A 17,154-nucleotide genomic window follows, 5' to 3' on the forward strand; every position below is an offset into this window, starting at 1 on the left:
GCCTCTCTTTTTGTTCTCTCAATTCTTCCCACAAGGTCACCCTTTCTAATTGACAAGCCAAATAATTTTATTCAGTAACTGATAAGAAAGCAAATTAAATTTCATTCGATTTGAAAAAGTATTCCAACATGTGTATGAGTTGGTCTAAATTCATTCTAAGAAATTTAACAGGGTACATATTTCTTTTATTACTTCATGTTTTCTCAATAACGAATTCCTTGAGATAAAAATTAAAACTGCTAGAAAAATGAAAAGATGCCCACTGTAAACGGAGGAGGGGGCTTATATTTTTTAAAAGGATTTTGATAATTTGAAGAAACAAGTTGAGAGGCAAATAGTTCTTTGAAGAACTCCATTTAATCATTTTCCTATCATGAATCACTTTAATGACTAGGGACACATTTTTTTTTAATTCTATGAATTATACACCATAACGGTGACATAATGTCACCACTAAAAACCTGATGATGAAAATTAGCACTTACCTCCAGAAAGTGCAGGCAAATCAACCAAATAGTTTACACAAAAGTCAAATTATATGGATATTCCTTTTTCCTCACCCCTTCATACCTGCAATAATGTATTCACTTAATTCTGTTTACTTAGGAGAAAAAATTTTAAACTTTTGTTAGGATATAACCAATACACACTTTGTGAGCATGGACTCACACAAATGCTTGCATTAAAACATCTTCTTTGATGCAAAATAATCTTAAAATGTTTACAGTAATCATATTTCTGGTTGCAGTGTTACTCTTAATTCTAAGAGTGTTGTGTGTATACTGTGGGATAAAGCAGATGAGTATTTACATTGGTGCTTCTAGAACCTGTGATTGCCAGCAAGGCAGAAAGAAGAAAAATGTAAGATAGATGAGATAAAATAAAAACCTGATAGTCCTGAATTTGAATTGGAAGTTTCAGTTTGAACTCATAATCATTTTGTCTTTAAACAGTATATATAGCATATGTTGTTTATATACTAGTTCAGTGTAATGAAAAGATCAAGAAACAAAGACCAATCCAGTAGTTATGAGTACCTGTAGAGCCAAGATTATGTTCTCTTCAATACTATCAATAAAAGGACCCAAGTTATTTGGGGAAAATGTCTGGATATGGCATGCATCAGGATATGTACAAGAAAAGCCTTAAACATCATATAATATTAGGAAACAAAAAAGAACTTACAAGACTTTGTTTTACAAGATTACTAAAGACATGTCAAAAGTATGCAAAAACCAATTTAAAGAGGTTCGCATAGCTCAAAATAGGACGATTTGAGCATAAGAACATAATTTTAATGAATTAAAGTATTTCAAATAGGTTTAAGTACCTAAGTGGATATGTAAATACTGAAAACAATAAATTTACTGGTCCTTTTTTGGAGGATGATGGTGTCAATGCCTTAAAACTAATAAATGAAGAGAAAGAACTTGTACTATCTTCTATCTCACAGTAACCAAATGGTTGATGACAGCAAGTTTATAATGCATATCAGCTAATAACAGAAAAAGAAATGATGAAATATCACCATTTTGCACCATAATTCTAATGAATTATTGGATCTGGACAATGATCATTAATGACTGCTAACATAAAAAGAGAGAAAACTGTCTTCATTCTGACAGAAGTATCACCTAGTAATCTTGATTAAAAAAAAAAAAATTTTAAAAATTAGACCCAAATCCAATAAACCCTCAATATCTGAGTCCCCTACATAGAAACCTTCAAGTTGCAAACTTTCAAAGATGTGAACATGTGTTTGAATGTCCAGTTAAGTAAGTTATTCACAGGTCTGGCATACACGGTCATGTGTGTGTATCCTCTACATGTGGTTGGACAGTAGTGTGCACTGTAGTACAGTATCTTTATTTCAAGCCCAGCATGTCCAGCAGCAAGGGTGAAAGCAACGGTGATGTGGCTGGCACTGCTAAGAAGTGCCAACTGTTGTACTTCACGACTGTACTTTTCTAAGATTAAAACCATTTTCTTTACTTCTTGTGTTTGTTTTTTATGTATTATTTCTGTGAAAAGTATTATAAACCTATTACAGTACAGTACTGTATAACCAATGGTGTAAGTTGGCTACCTAGGTTAACTTTGTTGGACTTAAACGAACAAAAGTTAGACTTACAAATTCACTCTTGGAATGGAACTCATTCATATGTAGGGGACTCACTGTACCAAGGTATCAGAGCAGAAGTACTGGGGGGCAGTCAGCAAAATATAGATTGTGGACGAATGACTAGATCTTTTTCAATAATAAAGGGAGAGAGTGAGAGAAAAGAAGCTATAGATTAAGAGAAATATAGGAGACATATCAATTATTTATAATGTATAAACTAATGCTAATCCTTATTTGAACATGTATGGACCTTAATACTAATCCTGAAACAATTAACTGTTAAAAATATTAATGAGATCATTGGAGAAATTTGAAAGCAGACTAAATATATATTGTTATTAAGAGACTGTACTGATTTTTATGTGGGGCAATGGCATAGTGTTTATTTTTAAGAGTCTATCTTTTAGAGATAAATGCTGAAATATTTATGAATGAAAATAATATGATGCCTGGCATTTGCTTCAAAACAAACCTTGGGAAAGGAGAAAGCAAATAGAGGTATAGACGGAAGAAGACTGGCTATGAGTTAATAATATTCAATCTGAACTGTGGGTACACAGGAGTTCATTACAGGATTAGTCTCTCTATAAGTGTGTGACATTTCTCTTCATAAAAATTTAAAAAATGTCTCTTTGAAAAGTGGCAATGAACATCAGGTCACTATGGGAAATCTTTAACAATCAAATCAACACAGCTGTATTTAGGACACAGATTAAAACCACAGTGGAGATAGCAGCCCTTGAGATCATTTTGGTCAGCCTTTTGTCATTCAAATAGATTTTACCAAAACTATCCATTCTGCTCATTTCTATTACTTGGTTGTCTTCTTTGGTCTGGTTGCAGTATTCAGTGAAACACAGGATTAGATTTGGGGGAGAAAACAGCTACAAAGCATCATAAAATCATTTTGGCTTGATTTCTATACTTCTATTTTGGTAACTCTATGAAATGAATGATACCTGCAAAATTAATTTTAACAACTGAGTTTTTTCCTACTATATAAACAGCTTTCCTCCTTAGAGACAGTAGGAAAATGAACCTCCCAAAGCTATTCTTTCCCAGCACTTGTCGCCCAGTCCATAGATCTGCGACAGTGCTGTCTCTGAAAGCTCACAGCAAAACCAACATGATACAAGCAAAACGCATGGGAACAGACAGCATGCTGAGTTCTTCTCTGATACCCCTAAATTATTCAAGGGCCTATAGTTATGACTAGGTGATACCCCAAGGGCAAACTGTTATTAATGAAAAACCAACTATACCTAATTAACTGCATTGCTCTGGGCTAGTGAAAAATCAGAAATTTCCAAAGCCACTTGAGAATGACCATATTTATACAGAATGATGATACAGGTGACCATATTTCTTTGAAGCACATACCTACTCCTTTTATCCCTACTGCCTGTCTCTTTGGACCACTTATACTACACTGATTCAAATCTAAACACTGGGAATCTTCTCACTAACTCTAAAGTAGATCAGATCAGATCAGATCAGATCAGTCACTCAGTCGTGCCCGACTCTTTGCGACCCCATGAATCGCAGCACGCCAGGCCTCCCTGTCTATCACCAATTCCTGGAGTTCACTCAGACTCACGTCCATTGACTCAGTGATGCCATCCAGTCATCTCATCCTCTGTCGTCCCCTTCTCCTCTTGCCCCCAATCCCTCCCAGCATCAGGGTCTTTTCCAATGAGTCAACTCTTCGCATGAGGTGGCCAAAGTACTGGAGTTTCAGCTTTAGCATCATTCCTTCCAAAGAAATCCCAGGGCCGATCTCCTTCAGAAAGGGGCCACTATCAACGGCTATTTATCTTGCGTTTCATTAGGAGCTATGTATTTTTGGTGCTCAGAAGTAGAAAACACTAAATTTGACCTACATTATCATTAGGAGAGTTGGTCCGCATAAAATTTTTTAAATAAATACCAGCATTAAAACTCTATCCAGAGATGTTAGAAACTCCCTTTCTCAAACACATAACTCAATACAGTTAAAGGTTTAAATTTGATAATAATAAAGGATAAAAGATATACATCTTGAGGAAATCAGAATGTTAATATTGGAATTATAGTCAATGCTCAATTTATCCATGATATTGCAACCAGTCCATTCTAAAGGAGATCAGTCCTGGGGGTTTATTGGAAGGACTGATGCTAAAGCTGAAACTCCAGTACTTCGGCCACCTCATGCGAAGAGTCAACTCATTGGAAAAGACTCTGATGCTGGGAGGGATTGGGGGCAGGAGGAGAAGGAGACGACAGAGGATGAGATGGCTGGATGGCATCACTGACTCGATGGACATGAGTCTGAGTGAGCTCCGGGAGTTGGTGATGGGCAGGGAGGCCTGGCGTGCTGCGATTCATGGGGTCACAAAACGTCGGACATGACTCAGCAACTGAACTGAACTGATTGCACAAGTAAGCAATATTCAGTGGTAATTCAACATTTTAGCAATCAGTTTCAATATTTTTCCTTCAGCAGTTCTTTATCAGTACTAGACATATGAACTAAAATAAAAGACAGACTGATTTATAACTCTGCTTCTCTGTCATATACTGGTTACCTTTCTAAAGAAGAAGAAGAAAAAAGTAAGTTATATGGGAGAAGAGGAGGAGGAAGAGGGAGCAGGGAGGAAGCAGGAAAAGTAAGGAGCAGGAGAAAAGTAAGCAAGCACACCTCAGGAAAGGTATTTTACAGAATGCTGCAGAAAACCAGATGTAATAAAAATATGCAAATTGGTTTTTAGCTAACTGAGTGAATGGTATATATATATATCTCATTTCTCATCAAGAACCCACTGTTAATGATTTTAAGTAATGCTTAATTTCACCATGATATTCTGCTTAATGTGTTAAATGCTAAGTTATGGTGATCACAAGTTTACAAGGGCATGGCCTATTTGCAGGCAAGAAGCTCTGCAACCCGATTACAGAATCAATAGCCTGTTCTGCTTTGGAGTCTCAGTAAATTTTTGCCACAACTTCCAAAGGAGTTTAGGTCCTAAAGTTCCTTAACATTTCTATTTTGAGACAAAAATATGTAGACTTCTTTCAGCTTATATCCAATTTAATCAATAGCAAATTGAACTAAATAAGAACAAACCTAAAGATATCTTGGGGAAGCAGTCAGTGTTTTTTTTTGTTGTTGTTGCTGGGGGGGGCTTCAATCCAATCAAAATGAAGAGAGAGAAGTTGGTGTAGGTGGACTAAATGGGGCCTCACTGCTGGCTCATCAAGTAATCATAATAGTCAAAAACATATAACAACCGGTTTGAAAAATAACTGTTCATTTAATAGCTGGCAAAAGAACTCTGCAAAGACAGCATGAAAGACAAAAAGGCCACTTCTCAGAGGACTCACCTGTCTTTCCCAGTTTCCTTCTTAAACACTCCATCACAGTAACTCATGCGCTTCTCTGTGGTCACATAAATTTGGGCATTGGGATAGATGTCAACAGTCTTTTTCAACATGTTGTACACAATGCCATTGCCATCTTTCCTCATATTGCGGAAAGGGCCCCAAATAACATAAATAGTAGTGTTTGCTTCCTTGAAAAAATAATCAGGGTTTTTCAGTAAAAGAGGAACGCTGGTATGGGATACGACGCGAATCATTGTCATGCGGCCAACATCCTCTTCATAGCCCTTGGTGGGTGCATTGTTCATTCTCCAAATGCAGGACGACTGATCTATCTCATTCCCCACCTTCTGGCCGACCATCTGACCCGAGTTTGACACAATGGCACAAAGATTACAGTCCAGTTGCAAAGGCTGAAAAACAGAAAGAGAAACAGGGCAGGTAGGGGAGAAATGTGTAAATTAGGAAGTTCCTCATATTCCAACAAGTTTTTCTGGGAAAACAAATTCCAGATATTGTGCATAATTGCTAAGTGTGGGAATATAGCTGAAATATATTTATACTAATCCAAAACTAGCTCCATAGGATATCAAGCTTGGGGCATGCCTCCATTTAAAAAGTGAATGTGGATTGCTAAGAAATAACTTTCATTTCTCTTTCTTGTGTTGCTTTGAAATTCAATGAAAAAGCAGTCATTTGTTTCCCACCTTTTATGATGTCTTTTCATTCAAAACTGTTATTTCAAATGAAATAAGGAAATACAGAAAGATTTGCTCTCTTTAATAAGGGTGATGGCTAAAAAAAAAGAAATGCAAAAGGAGTATATATAGGCATCAATTTGAAGTTTACTTATATGTATGAATGATTATGTAGCAGTTGACAAAAATATAAAAAATTCAGCAAATGATGAGATTCTGAATTTTCAAAACCCAGAACTACTGAAGATAAATTTCAGGGTAGCAAAAATATTATAGAGAATCTTAAAAAATTCCCTTGCATCACCATGGTTAAACAACCGTTGTGCTCTTGTTTATTCTAGTTGGATAGGAAAGGCTTCTTTTTAAGAACTCAAGGAAGGCACATACAAAGACAGTCTCCACCATCCTTTTCTTTTTTTATTGGAGTTTAATTGCTTTACAATGCTGTGCTAATTTCTGCTGTACAATGAAGTGAATCAGCTATACCTATACATATATCCCCTTCCTACTGGACTTCCCTCCTGCTATTCTCCCCACCGTCCCACCCATCTAGGCCATCACAGAACACTGAGCTGGGTTTCCTGAGCTATACCGGAGGTTCTCACTAGCTAGCTATTTTACAGATGGTAGCGTATATACATCGATGCTAATGTCCCAATTTGTCTCACTCTCCCCTCCCCCTGACTCCATCCAGTGTCCACACGTCCATTCTCTGCATCTGCATCTCTATTTCTGCCCTGCAAATAGGTTCATTTATATCATTTTTCTAGATTCCACATACTTTAACCAATGAGGTAACAGAGACTCATAGAGACTAAGCATCAACTTTCAGGGCTGGCAGGTGATACAGTTGCATTGGTGGATTCAACTCTAGATCCAACTCTAAACCCACCGCTCTCTCCCTTAGTCTCTGCTTGTTTTTTTTTTTTCCCTTCCCAGGTGGCTCTAGTGGTGAAGAACCACCCTGCCAATGCAGGAGAGAGAAGAGACATGGTTTTGATCCCTGGGTCGGGAAAATCCCCGGGAGGAGGGGACGGCAACCCACTCCATTCTTGCCTGGAGAATCCCATGGATTCTCAGAGGAGCCTGGCTGGCTATACACTCCATGGGGTTGCCAAGAGTTGGACACGACTGAAGCAACTTGGCATACTCGCAAGCAAACCAAATACAGTCGACACTCTGGGGATAGAAAATACCACACCATCCGGGTTGCTTGGATCTGTGGATGCAGAATTGGAGCATATGGAAAGCCCATGGCATGGGAATTGAGCATCTGCAGGTTCTGGCATCCACTGGGGTCCTGGAATCAACCCCCCTCGGGTATGGAGGAATGACTGTATATTCCTTTTATGATTTCCCCACACATAAAGAAAAGTGAACTTTTAAACAGTGAGTGATAAGGGGACAAGGCACTTTGCTGATACATGCCTTTCTTCTTTTCTTTCTGTAAGATTCTACATTTATATCTGATATGTGACCCCAGATTTCTTGATGCCTATTGGTCAGTGGCCTCTTCCATACTGTGTATTAGTTGTGTTACAATTTATTATTTAATTATGTCTGTCCACTAGAAAGTAAACTCCATAAGAGTAGGCTCAATGTCTGTCTTCATTTAACCCCACTCCTCAGAAATCCCTGAAATATTATAGTATTTCAAATATACAGAGGTCAAGTTAGGAAATGAAAGCAATTTAATGAAAAGTATTTATTAGGACCCTGAACATAGTATTAGGGAAGAAGTGGACTTTTTCAATTCATCTAGAATTGCTGATTTAGTTAAAAAGAGAAAAGCAATCCAGAAGAAATACATCAACATACCGACAGGTTCAATCTAGGTGAGTGAATCTATTTATCTGAGATGTCAAAATTAAGAATTTTAAAAAAACCTTACTTATACAGCCCACAAAGGTCCATTTTGAAGTGCCTTAATAGTCTGCTATGAAATGGAGTGACTGTCCATCGCTCCTGCCCCAGTAAGATTTCTAAACTAAGGTGGGCAGCAGGTGGTCCAGGCACCAGGTCAGAATATCTCCACTCAAGGTGGGTGACTGTATTAGGGCACTTGGCAATGGGATTTTCTAGGTTGGTGCCACAGTGAAGACTTCACCAAAGGGCAAATGAAGGCACAAGAGGATGCCTCGTAGATTCAGGCATTGATTTAAGCTCCTTCCTCTGCATTTAAGCCCCTTTCCTACAATCCTTGGGAAGATTGTAAGGAAGAATACAATGTTCTTCCTGACATCCATTAGACTTAGCTGAGTCCTCCAAAATCAGTCACATAAATCAATGCCTTATTTAATTTGTGTATCACATGACACATTCCAATTTATCACCAAAATGCATATGGTGCAGGAGGTTAGGTTCCATTTAGTGTTCCAAGAAGTTGCTTCCCTATATACTAAAAACATTTTAGGGTGCCACCCCCACACACTAAAAAAAAAATCAAAAAGAAAGATATAAAGAAAAAGCCTTGGAGGTGTTCTAATACCCAAAATGCAGCAATTTGCATTGGATTTCCAAGTCATTAAAGTGAATTAGCTGGTTCTGCTACAATAACGGAGAAGGCAATGGCACCCCACTCCAGTACTCTTGCCTGGAAAACCCCATGGGTGGAGGACCCTGCTGGGCTGCCGGCTATGGGGTCGCACAGAGTCGGACACGACTGAAGTGACTTGGCATCAGCAGCAGCTACAACAAGGCTTCATTTAACTAATAAGAATCAGCGTACTGGTTTCCTTGACAATTGTAACCTCTGAGAGTGATCAATTAAGACATCACAGTCTGTTTCATGACAATATATCAGCTGTGCAGCTATGAGGTCAGCAGCTGACTAATAACTTGAGGGCAAATATTGGGAACAATGGCCTCTTGTTTATATGACAAATACGTAATTGGACAGGGTGCTATGAATATAATACCTTTGGGAGTAGGTGGTAATCTTTAAATTGCCCCTGTCTTTTATACTATTCACTTGGCCATATTGTCACCAAGGCCAGAGTTGTACGAGACTTGCTCATGTCATACTGCTTGGTCTCAGAACTACCTAGCTGTCTGGTTTCCTGAATGAGGTACCAGGAGTCATGGCTGCAGGTGTGACTGTTCTACTTACCACATGGTTGCAGGAACCATCTTTACAGTATGATAGGAGTGCAGGGCTAGATGAATGAAACATTCCTAATCATAATCAGAAGCTTCAGGTAACACAAAGAGCTTGTTAAAGCACAAGGGACTCATCCAAATGTTTGAAAGCACTTTCAAACTACAGTAAGCCATGATAAAAAGAAAGACACACCTGGGCACGAATGGATGGTTTGACCCAGGGGCTGCTCTTATCTGGTTATCTCAGTTCCTTTTATTAGCTTTATCACTGCATCTTGTGATCTCAACTTTCTTTGTTAAAACGTCCTGCTGTTTCTTGAGCTCATTTATGTTATTTGATTTGGGGCTTTTGCTTGAAAATTTATTCCATGTGTGTCCACTCGCTCAGTTCTGCCTCAGTAAGCAGTTTCTTTCTAGATACAGGCCCTGGATTTTCCGAGACCTTTGGAAAGATTTATCTGACTCCACTTTATCAAGCCCTATCATAATTTTGAACTTTCCTTTTCAGTTGACTTCTCCCTATTTTTTGTTTCTTTCCATTAAAAACAAATTTGACCTCTTTGTCTTTCCCTCTCATACACTCAAAACATCATCAAGCCAAATGCTTTGCTTGAGCTTTGGCTGTCTATAAACTGAGATTACCACAAATATTCAGCCAACCATCTAGGCAGCTGTGTTCCTAAGAGAAATCTCACAAATGTAAAATGCTTCCTTTCATCTGAAGTCTAAGATACTGATTTTTTTTGGGGGGGGTGGGTAACATCATTATACAGGCATATCTTACTTTACTGCATTTCATTTTATTGAACTTCATAGATACTGTGTTTTCTTTTTTCTTTTAAACAAATTGAAGATTTGTTCAGTTCAGTTCAGTCACTCAGTTGTGTCCAACTGTGACCCCATGAACCACAGCTCGCCAGGCCTCCCTGTCCATCACCAACTCCAGAAGTTCACTCAAACTCATGTCCATTGAGTCGGTGATGCCATCCAGCCATCTTATCCTCTGTTGTCCCCTTCTCCTCCTGCCCCCAATCCCTCCCAGCATCAGGGTCTTTTCCAATGAGTCAACACTTCGCATGAGGTGGCCAAAGTATTGGAGTTTCAGCTTTAGCATCAGTCCTTCCAATGAACACCCAGAACTGATCGCCTTTAGGATGGACTGGTTGGATTTCCTTGCCATCCAAGGGACTCTCAAGAGTCTTCTCCAACACCACAGTTCAAAAGCATCAATTCTTGGGTGCTCAGCTTTCTTTATAGTCTAACTCTCACATCTATACATGACTACTGGAAAAACCATAGCCTTGACTAGACAGACCTTTGTTGACAAAGTAATGTCTCTGCTTTTGAATATGCTATCTAGGTTGGTCATAACTTTCCTTCCAAGGAGTAAGCAAGTGTCTTTTAATTTCATGGCTGCAATCACCATCTGCAGTGATTTTGGAGCCCAAAACAATAAAGTCAGCCACTGTTTCCCCATCTATTTCCCATGAAGTGATGGGACCAGATGTCATGATCTTAGTTTTCTGAATGTTGAGCTTTAAGCCAACTTTTTCACTGTCCTCTTTTACTTTCAACAGGCTCTTTAGGTCTTCTTCACTTTCTGCCATAAAGGTGGTGTCATCTGCATATGGCTGCACCATGGCTCAGAAGCACCCAAGAGGAGCTACCCCATGTCCAAGGTCAGGGGCAGCGGCCAAGAGGAGCTACCCCATGTCCAAGGTCAGGGGCAGCTGCCAAGAGGAGTTACCCTACATCCAAGGTAAGAAACAGCTGCTGCGCTTTGCTGGAGCAGCCGTGAAGAGATACCCATGTCCAAGGTAAGAGAAACCCAAGTAAGACAGTAGATGCTGAGAGAGGGCCTCAGAGGGCAGACAGACTGAAACCACAATGACAGACAACTAGCCAATCAGATCACACAGACCACAGCTTGTCTGACTCAATGAAGGTTTGCAGCAACCCTGTTTTGTCAAATAATGGTTAAGTATATTTTAGCCATAGAGTACTTTTTAAGTTAACGTATGTACTTTTTTAAGACATAGGCTATTGCATGCCTAACGGGCTACAGTATAGTATAAGCATAACTTTTATATACCCTGGGAAACCAGAAAATTCATGTGATTTTATTGTAATATTCACTTTATTGTAGCGGTCTGGAACTGAATGTGCAATATTTCCAAGGGTTGCCTTATTTGATTTGGATATTTTCTCCCTTTACAAGATATACTACCTCTATACTGTATATCTGGTAATAAATACTCAACTTGGGGAAAGTTAATTCAATGATATCTAGTAAACAACTGTCAACTACAAATTGGCACTTACCAAGAGCTTTGCCAACGACTAAACAGCAAAGGCATTTGCCCTGCCTCTACAGAGATTGAATCCCATGCTGCTATAGCTGTTGACCTTCAACAAACCCTGAGGGAGTTCAGGGTCCAGTGAGGCACTCTTTACTCCAGGGAATCTGGAGGGACAGTCCTTTAGATAGTTGGATGTTTTTAGGAAAAGATTTTATGATCTCAATCCTTGCATCTCCTCATATCTAGAGAAGCACTAAATCCCTTCACAGTGACATCAGATCCTCATGACTAACAAAACCTTTTTATAAAATGAGTGCTCCCTTCACCAAAACCTTATACATTGACTTTCCCCCACTGCCGCTTTGGAGCAGTCTCTCAGAGTATCTGAGGTGCTGCCTCCCAGGCTGCAGTCCTCATTTTGCCCCAAATAAAACTTAATTCACAACTCTCAAGCTGTACATTTTTTTTTTTTAGTCGACACAACCAAGTAATTTTTACCATGCACTTAACAAGGCTATGTTAAGGGTAAAATAATTTTAGGATTTTAATTACTGTGAATTTTAACCTCAGCATACAGCTCTGAGGTAGGTGGGGATGTTTTATGATCAACTACAGAGTCGGATACGACTGAAGTGACTTAGCAGCAGCAACAGCAGGGTCAATTCATATACTATTGGTTGGCTGAAAAGTTCATTTGGTTTTTTCCATAACATCTTATGAAAACCTGAATGAACCTTTTAGCCAACCCAATGTTTTAAAGGTCTAATGTACTGCCTTGAAAAACAAGTCGTTTCTCTGCTAAAACAAATCTTGACATTTGCCTCCTTTTTGAAAAAGAATTGATTCCTATCTAACATGCAGGCAGAGGATGAGAGAAGTAAAAAACAGTGTGATGGAGACATATAAATACAGAGTATTATTAACATGATTAAATACCTATTATGGGCCAGTCATCCTGCCCAGCACTTCATTACATTATTCCATTCAGTTCTCATAGTAAATTCTTCAAAAGTTAGTTTTTACTTCATATTATTGAACTGAAATTGAAATGAACATGATGTCCAGTGAGTACTAGATATCTTTCAGGTTAAGAAGACAGCACATATTATCTTTTGTGAAATGCACTCATAGCCCTAATAAGAAATGGGAGGTATTAAAGAAATATTTATTATGAATTTGCACTATCCCTAATAAACATGTAGGCAAACACCTTAACTCTCACCCAGTATTATATTAAAACTATCTACATTAAATTATAAATCAATGCTTTTAAATATGCTGGTGGCCAAAAATTTCACCAAAAGAGGACAAAGTTTCCTAACTGATGAAATTCTCTTCAGGAATGTTAGATAGAATGTATGGGGATAGAAATAATCTCTCCTTTCTGGCAATGACATTATGATGGCATAAGAAACTATGTTGATATTTTTTCTTAATCTTCTTTGGAAGGAATGATGCTAAAGCGGAAACTCCAGTACTTTAGCCACCTCATGCAAAGAAAAGACTCTGATGCTGGGAGAGATTGGGGGCAGAAGGAAAAGGGGACGACAGAGGATGAGATGGCTGGATGGCATCACTGACTCGATGGACATGAGTCTGAGTGAACTCCGGGAGTTGGTGATGGACAGGGAGGCCTGGCATGCTGCGATTCATGAGGTCGCAAAGAGTCGGACATGACTGAACGACTGAACTGAACTGAAGTTTAAAATATGGCTGAAATTTCAGTCTAAGATAAACTAATCATGACTGATTTTATTAGCTTTAACACTGTCCTCCACATTTTTTCACTCAATTTGCTTTTCAAACTTTTTTTGTAACAGGAGTGAGTTGTGTTTCTTTCTGAAGCATTAAATTATTACAGTCCACATCTGAGAAAACACAAAGCCATGGCAGATGCTTTTATAAACTGGTCTCCATGGCTAAGGGAATACCTCTCCCCAGTGCAAAGTCTCCTGGAGGTAAATTCACTTTAGAAGCTCACAGTGGCTGCTGTCAACTCCTTGGGTAGCAAAGATAGCTGAGATGCCAAGCCCTCCTCTAACTCTTTGAATCGCTCCCCTCTCCATACATATGAAGATTCTAGAACACTAACTGCCTAGGTAGTATGTTCATCCTTAGGTCATTTTACAGTCATGTGGATTTTTAGTTTTAACTTACCATAAGCATGGGCATTCAGCACAGAAATGAATTCTTGTTTGCACAAATGTGAAGAATATAAGTGCAAGAGAATCCTTGATACTATGGAGGTAAGAGAGGAAAATGAGGCTATTCTAATCTCTTTTGAAGAGTCTGTGGTATTTTAATAATTAGCTTTATTTTCCTGTGACTAAATATTATTTAGGCAGACTCTAGAAACCAATTAACCATGACATGTCCAATTGATTCTTGTCTGGTTTAAAAAAAAAAATGACTGAAACGAATACGTCATTCACTCTGATCAGGAAGTCTCACCTTTTATTGAGTCAGTCACTTTCTCTTCAAATTAGGACACGTATAGTTACAAGACTTCTTTCTGTTTCTCTGCTCTATTTTTACACACACACAAACACACACACAGAGTCACCCTCATCCTGCAAATGAGACAGCTCATTCTCCTAGCCACTTTTTCCATCTTGCTCCTTACCAGCCAAACCACTCTGGAAAATTTCCCTTCTCTGTTCTTTGGGTAAGAAACTGACAAATTGCCCTATCCTTTTTGAATGATATATTGGGACAACTGCCAAGCACTTTACATTTTAATCAGTAAGAAGAATGAAATATTTAACCTTTACTTTTTTCTCCATGAATAGGCTTATAGACAATAGAATAGATAATTAAAATCTGTGAATTAAAACTTGCAAAACAGTGTGGTTTCCCCAGCAAAGAGAAATGGCCATGTACGAAAGGTCACCTGTCAACTAGTTCTAGTTATTAAATCTCTGCATTTATCACTGTGGTGGCTCCATGGAAAACGAAGGTCAAGACATTAAATTATGAAATAGTCAGGATTAGAAAAGGTCACTAAAAACTCAACTAAAATTTAACCAAACCTGCTAATTCCACATCCTTTGAAGCGAGCAGACACAGCCAGGAATGAAATACACACTGAATGGAACTAATCTATCTCCCTATTTTATCCCCATATTCAAAATGAATTTCCATTTGATGTCTTGAAGTCTAAAATGAAACTTGCTCATCTCAAATAAAAACAGGAGCTTCGATAAATATTTCAGAACAAAATCATGTTTGAATCGAACTGACTTAAATTATTAAAAACATTGTTTTACACCACTCTAAGGGTTGCTTTCACTTCAATCATGAGAATGCAATTTAAAATATTAGCAATGGGGCACTCCTGGCATCTTAAATGCTTTACGGGACAATTAGCAAATTCACCACTCACTAATTTCCTACTTTAATGTTGAAATAAATGAGATCTTTGCTTTTCATCATGCAATTTGAATGAATTTGAACAAAGCAGGTTGAACAAAGCTCCAGAGACACACTCTTCAGTTTGCTGTCATTTATTTCTCTACTCTTCCTGAATGTCTTTAGAGTTTTAGTTTTAGAGGCTTCAACATGTATAATGATGCCATTGGGGAATAGATTTTGCCTTTATTCTCCTTGATGTTCTTTTGAGGTCTTTCAAGTGAAAGGTACAAAAAAGGCATTAACAATCTGGCATTGTTTTTATTGCTTGACAAAGAAAAAAATGTATTTTAATTTTTCCCATGTTTCAGGAATGATTAAGCAAGCTGTTTTCATCCACACTGAGTCACTTTCAGCAGACCTCTAACTGTGAGCAAAGACTTGTAAAGATGGTTCTAAGGAGAATTCAACACAGTTCAACCAAGCCAGCCTGTATATGTACTTCTTTGCCCCTCCACAATCCCGCTTCTTTCAGTTAATGCAGCTTTCAAAAGCAGTGTGTATAAATCATACAGTATGAGTAACTGCACATAAAAAGACAGATTTGCTAACCCACGGTTTGGCTCTGGCTCTCTGTGGATTTGGGATATGGCATTTACCTTGATTCCTACATGGTGGCATTATATTCAAGCATAAAACTTAACAGGGGGGTGCATAAAAATGTTAATGTCAAGAGATAATTCTAAAACCAGCAACATAAAACTGTTTCTCAGTCACCATAGACGGTGTGTTCTCTTCATTGGGAAGTTCCTTTAAAAAGTGCATCTGTATAATCATGCAGGCATACCAAATGAAAGCAGTTTGCTTTCTCTGGTGCATGTGTGCTAGGTCACGTCTGTCATGTCCAACTCTTTGCGATCCTATGGACTGTAGCCTACCACGCTCCTCTGTCCACGGGATTCTCCAGACAAGAATACTGGAGTGGGTTGCCATGCCCTCCTCCGAGAGACCTCCCAGACCCAGAGATCAAACCTGTGCCTCCTGCAGCTCCTGCATTGCAGACAGATTATTTACTGCTGAGCCACTGGGGAAGCCCGTTGCATTCTCTGGACTAGAAGACAAATGAGTCTTTTCAAACCAAAAAAAGAATTTTTATCTATAGACTGAGAAAATGGGAGTAATTCTCACTGTCAGGTCATTAAAAAAATTGACTAATTTTGAGGCCAGTTTCAGTTCAGTTCAGTTCAGTCGCTCAGTTGTGTCTGACTCTTTGCAACCCCATGAACTGCAGCACACTAGGCCTCCCTGTCCATCACCAACTCCTGCAGTTTACCCAAACTCATGAGTCGGTGATGCCATCCAACCATCTCATCCTCTGTCGTCCCCTTCTCCTCCTGCCCTCAATCTTTCCCAGCATCAGGGTCTTTTCAAATGAGTCAGCTCTTAGCATCAGGTGGCCTAAGTATTGGAGGCCAGTTTACCTCTGGATTATATTTCCATATAGCTATTGTTGATTAGATAGCATTAAACACCTTTATGTTCTGGCTAGAATTTGCTTTGGAACCTAGGAAACTCATATTACCTCATAAATGTTTTTTAATTGTCATGTAGAGTTTTTGCCAGATATATAAAGCTAGCAATAAACTGAACATGTGTTGACGAATATTCAACACAGGGTTTTTTTTTTTTTTAATCTTGTTCTATTTTCCTAAGCTGAAGGATGCTTTAGTGGGTTTATAGTTTGAGAGAAAGGGCTGGTGAAGGATGAGAAATTGCAAATACGTGACAAAGGCTCACTAATGGAGTGAGAACCTAGAAAAGATAGGAGTTGACAACTTAAGGAATATTACTGATGTTGTTCAGTTGCTAAGTCATGTCTGACTCTTTTGTGACCTAATGGACTGTAGCCCACAACGCTCTTCTGTCCATGGGATTTCCTAAGCAAGAATACTGGAGTGGGTTAGCATTTCTTTCTCCAGGGGATCTTCCAGACCCAGGGATAGAACCCAAATCTCCTGCATTTGGCAGGTGGATTCTTTACCACTGAGCCATCAGGGAAGCCCTTGAGGAATATTACTTGGTCATAAAATGAATGAAATATTGCCATTTGCCACAACATGGATGGACCTAGGGATTATCACACTAAATCAAATTAGTGGAAGACAAATATTATGACATCACTTATATGTGGAATCTAAAAAGCAATATAAATAAACTTATTTATAAAACA

At 38.6% G+C, this 17,154-nt stretch overlaps 1 protein-coding gene across 4 annotated transcripts in view; it reads right to left on the reverse strand.

Annotated features, from left to right (window-relative positions):
• The window catches only part of ST6GALNAC3 (ST6 N-acetylgalactosaminide alpha-2,6-sialyltransferase 3), a 631,673-nt gene that overhangs the window by 251,251 nt on the left and 363,268 nt on the right, over positions 1-17,154 (reverse strand). For all 4 annotated transcript variants that reach the window (XM_061411550.1, XM_061411546.1, XM_061411548.1 and 1 more), the window contains exon 3: positions 5,483-5,892. In XM_061411550.1, the coding sequence (XP_061267534.1) occupies positions 5,483-5,892 (410 nt within the window). The remainder of the gene's footprint in view (positions 1-5,482; positions 5,893-17,154) is intronic.

Source organism: Bos javanicus, chromosome 3 (assembly GCF_032452875.1).
Source record: "Bos javanicus breed banteng chromosome 3, ARS-OSU_banteng_1.0, whole genome shotgun sequence".
NCBI classification, from domain to species: Eukaryota; Metazoa; Chordata; class Mammalia; order Artiodactyla; family Bovidae; genus Bos; species Bos javanicus.